At 41.1% G+C, this 16245-nt stretch overlaps 1 protein-coding gene across 1 annotated transcript in view; it reads right to left on the reverse strand.

The window, feature by feature from the left end:
- Positions 1–415: 415 nt before the first annotated feature.
- SDC2 (syndecan 2) overlaps positions 416–16245 on the reverse strand; it is a gene marked incomplete at its 3' end in the record, with an annotated part of 59696 nt that continues 43866 nt past the window's right edge. The window contains exons 2-5 of the mRNA XM_082014881.1: positions 10629–10740; positions 2743–2876; positions 1801–1936; positions 416–579 (exon numbers count right to left, since the gene is read on the reverse strand). Coding sequence (XP_081871007.1) covers positions 416–579; positions 1801–1936; positions 2743–2876; positions 10629–10740 — 546 coding nt within the window. The remainder of the gene's footprint in view (positions 580–1800; positions 1937–2742; positions 2877–10628; positions 10741–16245) is intronic.

A 16245-nucleotide genomic window follows, 5' to 3' on the forward strand; every position in this document is an offset into this window, starting at 1 on the left:
ACAACTACAAAAAGGCATTTTTTGGAAACAGATAAATTAATGAAATAAAAACTAACTTGTAAGATCAATCTGAGACATGCTGACAAAAATTAAACAACTTTCATTGAACCATAGGATAAAACAATCATTTTCATTATTTTATATTTATGCATAAAGTTTTAAAAATGATTCAATGAACATCAATGGTTTTATAAAATAATGCTTTGCCACTGTTATTCACAGAACACTGCAAATGTTAAGTTTTAATTTTACATTTTTAAAGGAATACATGAAAAGTTTTAAATACAATGGGATTTTATCATAAAGGTGCCGTAATGGCTCTTTAATGGGAAAAAAAACATCTTCATTATTCTATGCAAAAGCTTTATTTAAAAAAGTTCAGTGATCTCATAAATAGAGACACTAAATAGGAATTTTATGCATAAAACTCCTTAGTAGGTGCCTTTTGATAGGCAGCACAGGATGGTTTACGTTCACCAAGGTCGTAACTGCCTTCATCCTTCTTTCTCATGCGATATACCAGCAGCAGGATAAGGAAGATTGCGAAAAGAAAACCGATAACTCCGCCAGCAATAACAGCTGTAATCAAAGAAACAGAGATTCACAATATGCCAGAGATTCACAATATGCCGGAAAAACAAGTTTAGTAACATGTTTCTTTTTCATCTGACACAATGAGTTTGCCATTACTTTCAAATTACAGAAGAGGGCTCCCATTATGCAACTGTCTTGATTATTAGTATCCTGAAATATATTCTCAGAAAGCCTGTTTATGTTTATGAAGGCAATCATTTAAAAGGACATTCCACCTACAAGTGAGTGATCCAACAACCCACAGTCCTAAAAAAGTTATTAAAAATTTTCCAAAGCCTCAATTAAGAAAGCCACCCATACTACCAGAGCGTAAAGTTGTCTTCATTTATAATAACAACAACATTTAAGTTTCTTTCAAATTTTTCAACAGTTAACATTTTCAGCCTTAAGAGAACTATTTTGTTACACTAGCTAAGAAATGGGTTTTCTTTTTCCTCCATCAGTTTTCACTCTGAGTCTAGACTGAAATGAATTTCCTGTTGATGAGTAACAGGACAGAACATTTCATGGAGCCATAGGAAAAGAGGGATTACATTCATCATGCACTTGCGAGTGTGTAGAAAATATCAGCTCCAACTAGACTTCCCAAGTGCTTCCACTGATGTGGATATTAAGGCTATTTCACATTTAAGCGCTCAGAGGAAGATGTGGTCCAGAACTGTGTGACCTTCATGGCTCCCAACACCGCCTCCGAGGACACGGGGAAAAGTATACCTGTAAACACTCTTCTTATGCCAAAAAACCCTCATGTGTAAGAAAGCCATGTGAAAACATTGGTGGCCAGCCTAAGGACAGCACTGAACCACCCCTTTCCATCCACCCATCCACCCACTCCTGCTGTGAGCTCCTCCCAGACAGTGTCCATCTGCACCAGACGGACCAGACAGCGATGTGCTCTCGGGACTGTGGGTGAGAAATACACTTTTGCACCATAAGCACCAAATCCAAATTGCAACTCCCTTTCTGAGCTGTGGAAGCTCTGGATATTCAGCAGGCAGTATTCAATTTGCGGGTGTCAAATCAATTAGCAGTAACTCCAGAAGATGCCCTTCTCATTCTCATGAAATCAACTACTCACTACCCCCATGAATGTGTTTAAGAATCTATGAAGAAAACACAAATGTTGAGTTTGCATCATTTGATATGGATCCCTTCTGTTTTCTGTGGCATTTCTGGCGAGATGGACCTTGGCAAACAACACCTTACCTGCCAGAACTTCTGTTCTCTGGAATAGGTTTTCTGAATGCTTCTCGGTGAACACATCAGTGTCATCCCCTGGTTCATCACTCTTTTTCTTGGCATTTGTCTCAGGCCTTTCCTCTTTATCAATTTCTTCAGGTGACTGTGGCACAAAAAGGCAAACAGAGCATTGCTTACAGACAGGGTGCACCGCAAGTCAGCACAGTCACTGCCTGTCACGAGAAGCCTCGAAGATGTGGCTCCACACGTGTACTCCAATATACCCACGAACACAACACGAGGGAAGTTTTTTGACTGCAGAACCTGGGCTAGACATTGTAACTGGATCTAGTTGTCATCATGATGTCAGAATGAAAAATAGTATCCACAAGTTTAAAGCCCCCAAAAGTATATTTAGCAAACAGCTGGCAAATATTGGCTGTGCCTATCAGAATAACAGCCTCTGAATTAAATAAAAATTCTGAAATTAACACATCAAGTATGTTATATTCAGAATGCCTTTGAGGGTAACTTAGACAATACTACCTATGGCGGTAGAAGGAAATGCTGAAATAGTAAATGGAACCTGGCAAGTGTTCAAACTACAGCCAAACCACACAACATTCTCCTTTGAGAAGGGAAGGTTCATGCAGAATTTTTGAATAACACTTAGAGATATGTAAAAAAGGTACAGCTCTGACTCAGAGGTATCATGAGAAACTGTCTGGTGTGTCATGAGATATTCTTTTTTGCATCTCTCTCTCTTTCATGTGAAATCCAGATGTCCCTACGCAGACTTTCCAGTAGGAACGAAACTGAGCAGCTCCGTATTCTTTTAACAGGCTGCAGTAGCATTAAGAAAAGCGTGGGGAGGCTTTTTAATTCATATAAATCAAACAAAGTTAACATCAGGCCATCAGTGGGGTACAGTGAAACCACTTTAAATGGTATTGCTGTCCAGCCACACACCTTTGTTTGTGCAGGCACCTTGGTCTGCATTTTCACTGTGGTGGTCTCAGCCCTGGATGCATCACTAGTTGTCGGTAACTTTGGAAGTGTTCTGGATGTTGTTATCACTGAGCTATCCTCATCTTCTTCAGCACCTGGAGACAAAAAAAGGTGACATTTCATTGACCTGTGCAATTCTTCCAGACCAATTGCATTTTTAATTATGAGACCAAGGTAGGGGTGATTGCACAGCCCACCCTAGGCAAATGGCCTAGATGACAATGGCAGCTAAGATAAAGATGTGAGTGCAAACAGTGTGCCCCAAACCGACAGGGGGATATTTGCCCCAGGCAATCCCATGAAAGAGGAAGGGGGGCCATCAGCTGGATTAAGCAGGAAGCAGGAAATTACCACCATATTTTTGAAACAGAAGAAACCAGCCTGAAAAGTATGAAAAAAGCATAAGCACTTGTAAAGGGGGATAAAACCCTGGAGCGGGAGCTCCAGCCATCAGGGCTGGTGTGACCCTGTCTGATGTGGCCCCCATGGCACGCCATCCCCCACCCCGTGCGTGCCCCCAGCAGCCACCTCCAGCTCTCCCACGGCCACCACGGGGGCACCCCTGGAACCAGCACCCTGGGGGTGCAGGGTCACCTCCTGGGGGGTGGCAGGAGGTGGTGGGTCCCCGGGGCACCCGTGTCTCCCACACCAGGGGTTTGTGGGCAGAGTCCCACACACCCAGATGAGGGGAGCTTGCACACCCCACAGCCTGCGAGGGGTGTGGGGGGTGTGTGTGCGCACGCACAAATCTGTGTGTGTGTGTGTGACACACGTTGGGGTCAGTTACAGAAGGGGCTGGAAATTTGCAGTTGCATGTTACCGTTTTTTAAGTGGCTCATATTGTGGTTATCTGTTTTATTGTTGATATTAAGCCCAAAAGTATAGTTCAATGATTGCCAGTTAGTTGCATGTCATAAATAAATCAATCAATAAACTTTATCTTGGCTTGACTTAAAACACATGAACTGAACAGTTTTTCCCTGTAACACACTGCTTCAACAACCAAAATCTCTACAGCAAATCTGTTAAAACCCTCAAACATGAAAAACCAACTAGTTTCTATCTACAGGAAGACTACTATTACTTTATGTTTCAGTCACTAGGAATTCACATGTTTTTAAACACCACATAATTCAGAAACCTTTTTATTTTTAAATAAAGAGTGAGAGGATAGAAAACTCTCTAAAGATGACCCTGAATTTAATTTCCTCCACATTTAAGGCCCTGATGGAGTATGAAGGCTCCTTTAGAATAAGATAATGGACATGTCTAACAAATATCCTTTAGTGATACTGGAAGGAAGACGACACAGACAAGAGACTAAATTATTGCAAGGGCTGAAAGAGAAAAAGAATCGGACTATTCTTGTACCACTCCTTAGGAATCTCAATGTGTTCTGCTCATTACAGACACCGGTTACCAAAGTAACTGTTGGGTAATAAATCCAGCAAATGTGCATAAAAGTAACTCCTAACAAATAAAAATATATCCTCTTACAACAAAATAGTATGACTCACTCATTCCAAACTGACTTTTTATCTTATTTTTGTAGAGAAAGAAAACAGGCTGGAAATATGAGTGCAATAACAAAGTTTTGAACTCACCATCAAGAATTATATACATTTGGCATTGAAAGAAAGGGCATTAGCAAGACAATAACTAAAACAACTTTTGTACTGTAGAACAGAAAATTTGGAAACATTATAAAAAGTACTACATTAAAGCTACCGGCACAGAATAATACTGGAAAAACCGTCAGAGATACCAAAATTGCAGTGCAACCTCCAGAATAAAGACCTCACAACAAGAATCAGGTATTTTCCTGAAATGCTACTCAAAGATCAAAAAAACAACATCCTGCTTCAAAACAGAGGTGAGGAAAGGCATCCAACAGGAAAATATTTCTGGCTTTGCCTCAAGAGTTTTCTTTGAGAAATAAGGACCCAGTGGATAGCTCAGCCTGCTTTACCTTCCAAAGTTCCTCCAAATTACACAAGGCTTTCACAGTCAAGGAAATTAAAATTGATGATCAGATTAGAGATCTGATAAAACACACTTTAAGAGCACAGAACTTCATTTTCTTCTTTTTATGAAATGATAAGTCTTATTTAATCACAACTGCTCCTCCAAAGCCTTAAATGCCACCTTTGCTTCAGGCAATAGTTGTGTCTGCCAGACAAAATGGTGAGCATTACAGGTCTGAACCTCTCTGGCTATGGAGGATTCAGATCTCTGGTCTTTCAACAAATGAGTGACTAAGCTAAGTCCTGTACTAGTCTCTAGGTTTGCACCAAAGGTACCCAACTCCTCTTCTGTATGGCCCCAGGGGAATCCTGACAATCTCAAAACCATCAGGGCACTTATCATTTAGGCCTGACACAGGTACCAGCTCAGACACATCCCCATGGTTCCTGCTTTCTAATTAGCTTTATCTAGACAGGTCTCTGCTTGGCATGGAGTAGGTCTAAACAAGGGGAAGGCATTTCCCTTGCTAAACTGACAGTCGTATTCTCAAAATTACCTGTAAATAGAACTGCGGGATCAAAAAAAACTCTCTAATACCCTACAGAACACAGCAATAGTATTTTACATAGTATCATGTTCCCTAAAAGGAAAAAAGAGAAATAACCCCCTCTCTGAATCTAAATAGGATTGGAAAGAAAAAACCTACAGTGTCATAAGCATAACTTTCAACTAGGTAGTTAAAAGGAATATTGTGAAACAGTTGGACTATCAGAGCTTACTTCTTCTTCTTGAAAATATCACTGTCTCTTTAGATGGTTTCTGGATTTGGCCAGCTTGGGTGATGGTGCTGGGTATTAACTGCCTTGAATCCCTCTACAAACAGATACTGCCCTTTTAGTGAGGGCACTGCAAAAACCCTGCAGTAATTAAACCCCTAGCCATCTCTGTAGTAAAGAGTTGACAGCTCTCGACCATCACACACCGTCTTTTACCCACTGTAACTTCTTCAAGATGCCCGACTGCTGTCTTCATAGTGGTCAAAATAGCTCTAAATTGTGCTGCAGTATTGGAAATATCTAATATAGCCCTCAGTTATGGGTCTATTAGCTGCCCCTTGGATGATGGGAATGCAAATGCTCTTTCACACTTCTGGTCCTTGAGGAAACTTGTCAGGAAATCAAGACTGTGCCAGCTTAAATCATTGTATACTACAAAAAGCCCACGGTAGTTAGCACTCTTACTTGCAAAGCAGCCAGTGATTAACTCTTCTACCAAACAAATCAAATCATTTCACTCTGTCTTTTGGCATCATGTTTGTTTGCTGTTGTACATCACTCTGGGAGTACTACCACCACAAGCAAACCTGTCATAAGGTGGGCACACACATACCCACCATCTCTTTCACACCTTCCATCTCTATCACCAATGCGACACATACCAGAATGACATATTTTTATCCGGCTTATCTCACCCCCATTCACATGAAAAGCCCCCAACACAAGCCTTAATCAACACAGTGTTAGGCAACCAGACATGACACTGTAAACATAATACTAGTACCCTATCAGAGAACTGCAGTTGAAATAAATGGGGACAGTGCAAGGATGTTGTGTCTCTGGTAATTCTCACCTGAGGCAGGGAAAAAAACCCAACAAAACTTGAAGGAGGAAAAAGAAAGAGTCCTAACTACACTGAAATATACTGAAGATTCTGTTTAGCACAACAAAAGCACACTTTCAAACAGTATCACAGTAGTTTTTTATGTTAAAGGACCTGAAGAACCAGGCAGTCAATGTCATGAAGCATGCTTGGGGCTGATGTAGCAGGTGAACAGAAGAATCTCTTGCTCCAAGCCAATCTGAAAGGCACATGTGAGTGGGACCTTAGGAATTAGAAAAATTAATATTCGCTGTGTTGCCTGCACCATGGGAGGGGAAGCACATCAGGAGAGGGGGTGTCGCCAGGCACACTGCCACTGGGGCCAGGAGCATCCAGTGTTGGCCATGGCCCCATGCCAGCTCCTGTTCAGGACCTGGGAGAGCACCTGTGCCTCCCCCACCTAGAGCCATGCCCCTCCCTGGCCCAGCCACCACCCATCACCCAACCCCAGGCCACACTGCCACTGGATTCCTAAACTACTTTCCAGCCTTGGAGCGTAACTTCAGCTTCCCATTAGGTCAAGAGCCAAAGAAGATCTGCTCTTGTGTTTTTTGGAGGAGCTCCACTCCCACCACCATAGAATCATAGAATGGTTTGGGTTGGAAAAGACCTTAAAAGATCATCTAGTTCCAACCCACCTGCCATGGGCAGGGACACCTTCCACTAGACAGAGTTGCTCAAAGCCCCATCCAACCTGGCCTTGAACACTTCCCAGAGATGGGGCATGGACAACTTCTCTGGGAAACCTGTTCCAGTGCCTCAGCACCCTCATAGTAAAGAATTTTTCCCTTGTATCCAGTCTAAATTTACCCTCTTTCCATTTAAAGCCATTACGCCTCGTCCTATCACTACATGCCCTTGTAAAAGGCCCTCTCCAGCTTTCTTGTAAGTCCCCTTCAGGTACTGGAAGGCTCAGATAAGGTCTCCCCCCAGAGCCTTCTCTCTGGCTGAACAACCCCAACTCTCTCAGCCTATCCTCATATGAGACTGGTTCCATCCCTCTGATCATCTTTGTAGCCCTCCTCTGGATCCGTTCCAACAGGTCCATGTCTTTCCTGTGCTGAGGGCTCCAGAGCTGGTCACAGGACTCCAGGTGGGGTCTCACCAGAGCGCAGTAGAGGGGCAGAATCCCCTCCCTCAACCTGCTGGCCACCCTGCTTTGGATGCAGCCCAGGATACGGTTGGCTTTCTGGGCTGCAAGCGCACATTGCCAGGTCATGTTGAGCTTCTCATCAACCAACACCCCCAAGCCCTTCTCAGGGCTGTTCTCAATCCATTCTCTGCCCAGCCTGTATTTGTGCCTGGGATTGCCCCCACCCATGTGTAGGGTACTTTCCTCCAAGAACAGTCCCCAGTCACAATGTCAGTCTAGACCTAGTTCATCCTGAGCTAAACTTCTCAACTCGAGCTGCTATTGACTGAGAAATATTAAGCTGGGGTACAAGAAGAAGGGGAAGGAAAATCTGCAGCTGATTCTGATATATATTGCATAGACTTGTCTACCATGAGTAACTTAAGAGAAGACACAAGAATCAGGCAGTTTTCCAAAGAACATGTAAATAAATCCAATAGAGATGGTGGCTTTCCTTAACATAAGGGGAGTCATGCTGCTTAGAAGCTACTTCCAGGTACCTGGAAGACCAGGGCTCAGTTAAGATCTTTGATGCCAGAGGAAAAAGCAACAATAGTTATAAAAGCATTTCAAGTTGTGTATAGGCAGGAAAACTTATTTTTACTCTTTTATTATTATGCTGTATACAAACACCTACACTAAAAAGAGTGATGACACTAAAAAGAGTGATGACAGACTCCATCTCAGAGATGGAAACTGCAAGAAGGAAATAATGGACTAATGAATTCACTAAGGACTTTCTGCTGTCGATACAGGACAACCAGGAAGCAGGCATGGCTCCTTTGGAAACTGCTGACCAATGGATTCAGACTGAACAGTTGGGTAAACGCACAACAGTAGCTGAAAGTACATGAAGACTAAAGAGGCTATGAAAGGAAAAGAAAGAAAAAAAGCAGAACACCATCACCTTTTTTTCTCCTTAGAAGAAGCCCTCAGCCAGTTTCTAGTTTGAAATGTGTCATGCCTACAGTGACATTTGTCCATGTTAATGCTGCTTGCAGACCTGCAAGGGCTTTAACGGTGGTCCTGACAATGCCTGTTTATCTCCATAGCCCTGGTGGCAGCTAACAATTTTCATACCAAGGAAAGGAGTCAGCATGTTGTCATCTTGGATCTGTTTGCTTGGAGTGGTATTACATAGCAAGAAAACCACTCTTGAGTGGGAAGGCTCTTCCTGCTAAGAACATTACATCACTGAGTACAAGAGAGACACATTCAACATAATATGAGGAAAATTGATCACTGGTCCATCTGCAGGATACCTTCTACTTCATAAAATGGAGACAGCAGTAAGTATAGGATGAGTAGGGTGGAGGGGATGATAATTTGCTTCCCTTTTGAGATTTTTTCTTGAGTGAATAAAACTGGGCTCACAGATTGCTCGGAAGATTATTTGAACTTAGAGTTCTTCCTTTGTTCAAAAGTATTAGATTTTGGTAGTCACATGAGCCCTCTGGAGGGGCATCCAGCTAGTCTCAGTCTACAGTAAGACTTTTCCTGCTTCCCTGTAGAGATTGCCAGAGGTACCAAGAGTGCATGTTACACACTCCATCTTCCACCCATGGCTCAAGGCTGAGCTCAGGAAAAGAGTGAAGATGTTACTGTTAGTGAAGTCTAGAGGTAATTTCTGTCCTCCTGGCTTAACTTTTACCACTGAGCTGAATTCATAAAATCTGAAGCCAGTTCTTGTACACTCCTTTCCAGTTCAAAAGCAGGGCTGCATTTTGAATCATCCATATTAGAAACAGCCAAACTCCACAGAGGGGTGAAAAAAACAAAACAGAACAGAACATTCTCCATACTGCTATTTACTGTCAACTTGTCTCCTTTCCTGAAGCTTACAAAGTCACCAGCATCTGAAGACATGACAGAACAGGATGCTGACTGAAAAGGCAGTTTTCTCAGATCAGAATTTTCCTTAGACAGCCCTGGGAACTGGATGAAATCACTGACTTGTTAATTTATGTATTTTTCAAAGGAAACTTTAAGTTTCCCCTCAAAGAAGTCTACAGCAAGGAGGTTCGATTAAGCCTCTGATCACATTGGAATGTCAAATTGCCCCTATGGACGACTCCCAAAATGCAGTTTATTACCCAGGTGCCAATGACGAATAGGCCTGAATTTGCCTGGCAGCACAATCAGACCTCTGCAGACTTCATTTTTACAGATCTTTGAACCTCCAAAAGAAAGGAAAACAAAATTCAGCTGAAAAACCTCAGCTGTGGCTTACAACATAACAAAGGCTCACCCTTTAAAAACTCACAAGTATATATAAACATCAAAAGACAGATTACAAAAAGTGCAATAACAAACAAGTAAGTAACAGACTTGGAAAATAAATGGGATTTCCACAACAGCTCAGCAAATGCTCACAACAATAAGGAAATTTATCTTCCAGAACTACCATAAAATCCTTCATTTAACTTTCAATGGCTGGAGCCTCCCAGCTAGTCTAGAAGATACTCCACAAAGAGGCTTTCTAAGAGAAATGATTAATGAGGTTTCACTGACAGTTTTTTTTAAAAATGATGAGCTAGCTACATGCCTCTAATGAGTGTTTAAGTCTGAGAACTCGGTACACTATGTTTAAGAATTTCTTTATTCACTATATGGATTTAATTACCTCAGAGAAAACTGTCATGTTTTTGGCAGTAGCTAGACTTCTAATAAAAGAACAACAAAAAAGGAATGGACACCATGTTTACATGAACCTGAATGCATATAAGAGAAAACAAGTTTGCTGCTGCTATGTTTTCTTACAGGCTACTAAATTAGCATTATGCTATGGGAGAACTAAGTCTTCTCTAATCCTTATTTCTAAACTCCAGAGAGATCTACACGGAAACCAGAGGGACAGCAGAGAGATGCAGTGAAATGATGCAACTAAGGAGTAAGAGAAAGGAACAGAAAGTTAATATTTAAAACCCAGCCCACAGGGATGCTCAGTGCTCTGCAAATAGAGACCCAAGTGCTCATGGTACTCAGTGAAAGTATCATCTCCAGCCTATAAAGGAAAACTGCACAGCTTTTACTCAAATAATTGCATTACTTCTTACACTTTTAAAAAGTAAATTGTGACATGTTGTCTCACCTGAACCTGACCCAGAAGAATAATCATCATCATCAATTGGATAGACGCCTGATGCTTCTTCAACAGAGCTGTTGTCAAGGTATAAATCTTTATCAGAGGTCAAATCTGCTCTCTGGAAAACAGATAAGAGGTAATGGTTAAAAAGATAACAGTTTTCCAGCGTAGCATTCTCTTAAACTTTGCTCCTGTTTCTGAAGTTGATGATGGCACACTGAACAGTTTATACTTTCAGTTTATGCAATGCATTCGTCTAAGATGTTAAAGAAATTTGTAAAAATTATAGCATTTTAAAAAATCCAAAGCTGCACAATGAAAATTAAGAAATCACCCAATCTTTAGGAAGCAAGCCCCCTTCAAATCACACTTCATCTCATTAAATGCATAAATGAATAAATAGGATTTGCAATATACTCTGCAGAGCTTTGGAACAAGAAAGAAGCAAATCCCAGGATTGAAGCCGTCTCTCAGGATCTCGAATATACAGATCTATAGGCTGTCATGTGAAGTCTGTCATTTGATCTCACATGGGAAGCAACAAGAGCATGTATCAAAAACCATCTCAGAGATATATCGAGCCAAACCTCACAAAATTATTTACAAGTTAGAACAAACAGCTGGGATTACAGAATACAAATGTTTCCAAGATAGTGTTGTGGATTAAAGATTATGACATTTCCCGCCAGATCAGACAGCACATCTCCAAAATTCTGGTCAGGTAAGATGCTCCAGTTCCTAAATTAATGCGCCTCTTCTAAAATTTAGCTGTAGCTTCATCAGGCTAAAAGTTGGCTTCCTGTGACTTTGACCACATTTTTATGCAAGTATTTCCCTCCTAAAGAAAGATTCTCCTAAAATGAACTGATAGTAGAACAAGGTATCAGTCACCCTTTTAGATTGACAATTCAGGCTTTGAGATACTAGAAATTGTCTTCCTCCACTGCAGCTTGCACTTTCTCAACGGAGCATAAACCACCTTATGGCAGCCATGTATACTTGCTGACTGAGAAGGTACCTATTGCTATTACTACTATTACTTTTACCAGCATTTCTGTGAATGCCCATTTGCCAAGACTTGTTGAAAAAAGTATGACAGTTGCAAATGACGTTTTAAGTCAAAAAGCCAAACACCAAAATGCTATACCAAAATGCATCTGTTCTCTATCTCATATAAGCGCCCAGACCTGCTGCTCTGAGTCCCAAGGGCTTCCACCTTACTTTTTACTGCACAACATTGATTGCCCATTTTATTTTTATTGCCCACTTATTATTATTATACAACATTCACTGCAGCTTTCCTAAGGGGCTACCAAACTGTGAAAGGGGTATTTCCTGTATGCAAAGACCCACATCTGACTTTCCAAGATAAATTTTTTGCCAGAGGTCTAAAAAATATTCTTGAAGGCATTTGTGACCTTTTTTTTTTTTTTTAGCAAGATTTTGGCAACAGATTCCTGTTCTAAGCTTCTTCACAGCAGAAAACTGCTCTTTAGCTTGATCTACAATAAAAAATGATTCTTCATGGAAAGCAGAAAGGCCATCCTGATTATTAGAGTATTTCAGAGTAAAAGACCTTTCACTGAGGGTATCTAACACTTCTCTGAACAGCTCTGAACTAAAACAGTATTACCCTGTTTTTCTTCTACAGACGAAAAGAAAAACAACATGATACTTACTCAAAGCCTACTCTTGCTACAGCAGCTTTTACCTGTGGGATATGGAGCGGGGGGAAGGAAAGCCCTGTTTTTAAGATAGCTTTACAAAAGGCCTGCGCTCTGCTGCTGCTGCTAGTTCACACGGTCTGCCTGGAACTGGCTGCAGTCCAAAGCAGAAATTCAAGATGAAGTCTGGTCACCATCAAATGACTTAATACCTTTAAAGCATGTCTCCAAAGGAAGGCCTGAAGTACCTCAGTAGCTGTGTAGATGGTATTGTAATTAAGACACAGCTGAGCCTGCTTCCGTATAGGAAAACAACTCCCTGTCATAAGACAAATATCCCACTGTTGATCAGGCTGCCACAATGGACGAAGCCCCTTCACCCCATTTTACTTGCAGCCACGATCGTGGTATAAACCAGCCCACTCCTTGATATCAGGCAGGAAAAAACAAAACATATTTAAAAGGAAATGCAGGTGGCTGACCATGAGTATAGAAAAGGCATACAATATTCAAAAGGTACCAGACGTAGTAAATGTAACAAAACGCTAAGCCGGGAAAAAAATTTGAAGCCCTACCTGGAGAACTTTACTAACAATGGAAACTTCCAGTAGCATTTGGCAACAGCCAGAGTTTGCAAATGTTAGTGACTGAAAACTAGTCCGCCTGAGAACAGAAGCATCATGCATCCACGCCCAGAATTTTTAGCATCAAATAAAAACATGAACTTACCAATCAATTTATTCCCTAGGCCATTTCCGCTTCTGTCTGTATCAGAAGCAAACTTAGTAGAATTCAAAAAGCAAACAAAAGCCCAAAATACACCCCCCCCAAAAAACAAACTACCCTGTTTTCTTGCTCTTTCCAGCTTCACTGGAGTCAGAGAAGACAAAAATGATCCCTGACAGTTCTTCTAAAGATTCAGTTTTTGTAAGACAGCTGAGCAGCTAACCCAATTCAGCCCAAGCTGCAAGCGCCTGGTCAGCCAGGCTCCCTACCACCATATTTACTCCCTTTCTTTCTATGAGTTATGGCTTTTCAGCTGCCAAACACTTTCATTTCTAGCTATGCTGTGATATTCTTAAGATGCAAACCAGCTGAAAACTGAGGAACAGAAATTAAAGAAAAGCCTGGGTAGTTTTCAGCAGCAATTCAAGCACCCATTGTATTTTATTCTGGGGATGCAAATGATATAATGTGAAACATTATTTACTGTCTAGTATTGTGGATGGCACAACATCAGAATGAGAAAACTATTCCCCACAGTCTTATAGATCCAGTACAATATTTACTGTAAGAGGAAATACATGGTACAGTGAACCCCAAATGCATTCAGATCAGACATCAAGCTCCATCTGAGGAAGATGCTCTGCAGCTTCTCTGGCCAGGGCCCCTTGCTTCAGCCCACTTCCAGTAGGAATGATTCTTGACTACTGGAACTTGGGCAGGACACAACAACCCTCTCAAACCAAAGGCACAAAGCAGCATACTCTAGCTTAAAATCCCCAGGCGTTTGCATAGATAAATGCATCACACTGCCCCCAAACAGACTCTCTTTGCAAGCTGGCTAGTAGACTTGGGTAGGGGCACCCCCTCTACACCCACAGCTTGCACCTCTCTTCCCAGTTGCTCAGAAGCATGTAGCTGCCTTAGGGCACTTGGAATGAAAACCGCCTCAAGGTTAAGAATAAAAAGAAAAGCCCAACAGTTAACAAAAAATGCACAGCCATTCCAAATAATTCCATGAAGATTAAGCTTAGGAAAATGAGAGATGGTTAATGAAAGTAAAAGAATACTTCATGGTCCTTAAGTGAGTATCAAGCATTGAAGCCATGCTTTGCGATTTTATGCTATGTAAAAATAAATGTGATTTAATACTTGATCTAGAAATGTTTTCTTGCTTGTCAGCTGGGAATCCATGGGAGCCCATGGACTACTTCCAGGGTGTTCACAAAAGATAAGTTGCAAAAACAAGTCTGTTGTCAGTAAGCTTGCACAGAGAAAGGTCTATACGAGCAGTTCAACATGCTTAGGAGGAAAAATAAAAAAGTTTGCAAATTCTGCCTCTATAAATCTATTTTTAGTTATTATTAAGGCCAAATATTTAAGGGACTAATTCCTATGGCTAACAATTGAAATGAGGGCCCTCATGTCACTTTTATGTAACAGCCTTATTTTCAGATCTATTAAAACAGCAGGAACACCAGGCAAGGATGTCTCTCTTATCAGTCCTTTAATCTGGCCCTGAAGCCACAAAAACTGCTTGTTACCTCTTGACAAAGATTGCATTTTCATCCGTCATCGTTATCCCACTTACGTTTTTATTCCAAGAATATAATGCTGCAAAATCCTGTGACCTAAATACTTCACATGCTACATGCCAACGATCACTGATTCCTCTATGGTTATTGACTACACTGGCATAAATCTAGATATCATGGATGTAGTGTAGATTAGCACCCAGTAAGTACTAGATATTCCCATACCAGTTCTATGAATTTGAAATCTCAAAGTCTTTATTTTACTAAAGCTTACATTTTAAATTATTTTTAATTTATTAAATTTAGATCATCCAGGACATACTTAGAAAAACACCTCATTCTGACAATAAATGAGAGAGGAAACAAAACAAAAAAGCTTTTTCTGACTCATGATCTCATGAACGACATAAATGATTCATCAAAATTACAATGGCAAAAAATTGAAAACAATCTTCAGACAATAGGAGGGTTGGGAAAGGATGGCACACTTAATTTAGAAAAAGGAAAGTACAAAGTGCCCTGTCAAAGCCGTTCCCTTTTCCAGTGCTGCTGTTACAGTCAGTCCTCCCATTATGTGGAGGTGATTTAGGAGTAAGACGTTAAAGACTTTTATGCCATGTGGATGAAGCCAAGAAAGCTGGTGTGAGGAGCAGTGAAGAAGTAATGTCTACCATGGCTGTTGTGGCTGTTTGAAACTCAGACGGAAAAGCGATGAGTAACTGACATATGGAAGGAAACGTCTTATTACTTACAGATGCACTCAAATTTCTGTTCTCTGCCTTTTTGGGTATATGTATGGGACAGAGAATTTGAGGTTTGCAGCTGAGTTATTAACGGTACATTGCCTCCCTTTTTCCCCAGATGGAAGTCTTTTAGATGTAACCCGTTTAGTATGTACAGAACCAGAGACTAATGCTTTTAAAGTGATGTTATATCCCAAATATCTAAGCCAGAAGGCTCTAAAAATTTTCAAGCATTACAGCTGTTGATTAGGTGGAGATCTTATATGGGAGGAGAAAGAAAACAGATTTTCCTCTTCTATTAACAGATCATGCTGTTCTATTAGTGCTTGTATAAAAGCATGTTCAGCTGGTGAGTCTGAGTTCACTGAAATGACGCATTCTTCATATACACTACCTATTTGGAAAGCTAACTACCTGAATGCATTCCTCTAAAGCCTGAGGGCCATTGCAGAGACTGCTACTGAAAGCAGGAGAAAAGGCAGTTGCGTGTAGGAGTAGTTGTATTTCCCCCTAGGTTTCCTGCAAAAGGAACTATGGTCTGCCACCCAAAGAAGTTAGTCCTAACAGATCTCAGCATTGCCATCCCCAAAGCTGGCAGCTGTCTTGCTATCATTGTTCACCACTTCTTTGTTTTCTCTCACCACACCAGGAAAGCTATTTCACTGGTGAGACCATCCCATTAAGAGTTCATTAACCTTGTCCAGGAATGACAGTTATGATTTTAAACCAAACAACTCTACAGCACGAGACTTGAAAATCAGATTTACACTTCAAAGCACTAGGTCTTCTCAGAGAAACGTGTTGACCAGAAAAGCATCCACCTTCCATTTCTCAGTGTGTTACTGGTTCTTGGAGATGAGCCTCTGCCAGCTCTGACAGTGCTCATCGACCTCCTTCAGCCTGCACATCCCTATGCTGCCCACGTATCCTGCTACAAACACATAACTTTGAAGGAGGA

The sequence above is a fragment of the Phaethon aethereus genome (genome assembly GCF_964289735.1).
Source record: "Phaethon aethereus genome assembly, chromosome: 2".
NCBI lineage: Eukaryota > Metazoa > Chordata > Aves > Phaethontiformes > Phaethontidae > Phaethon > Phaethon aethereus.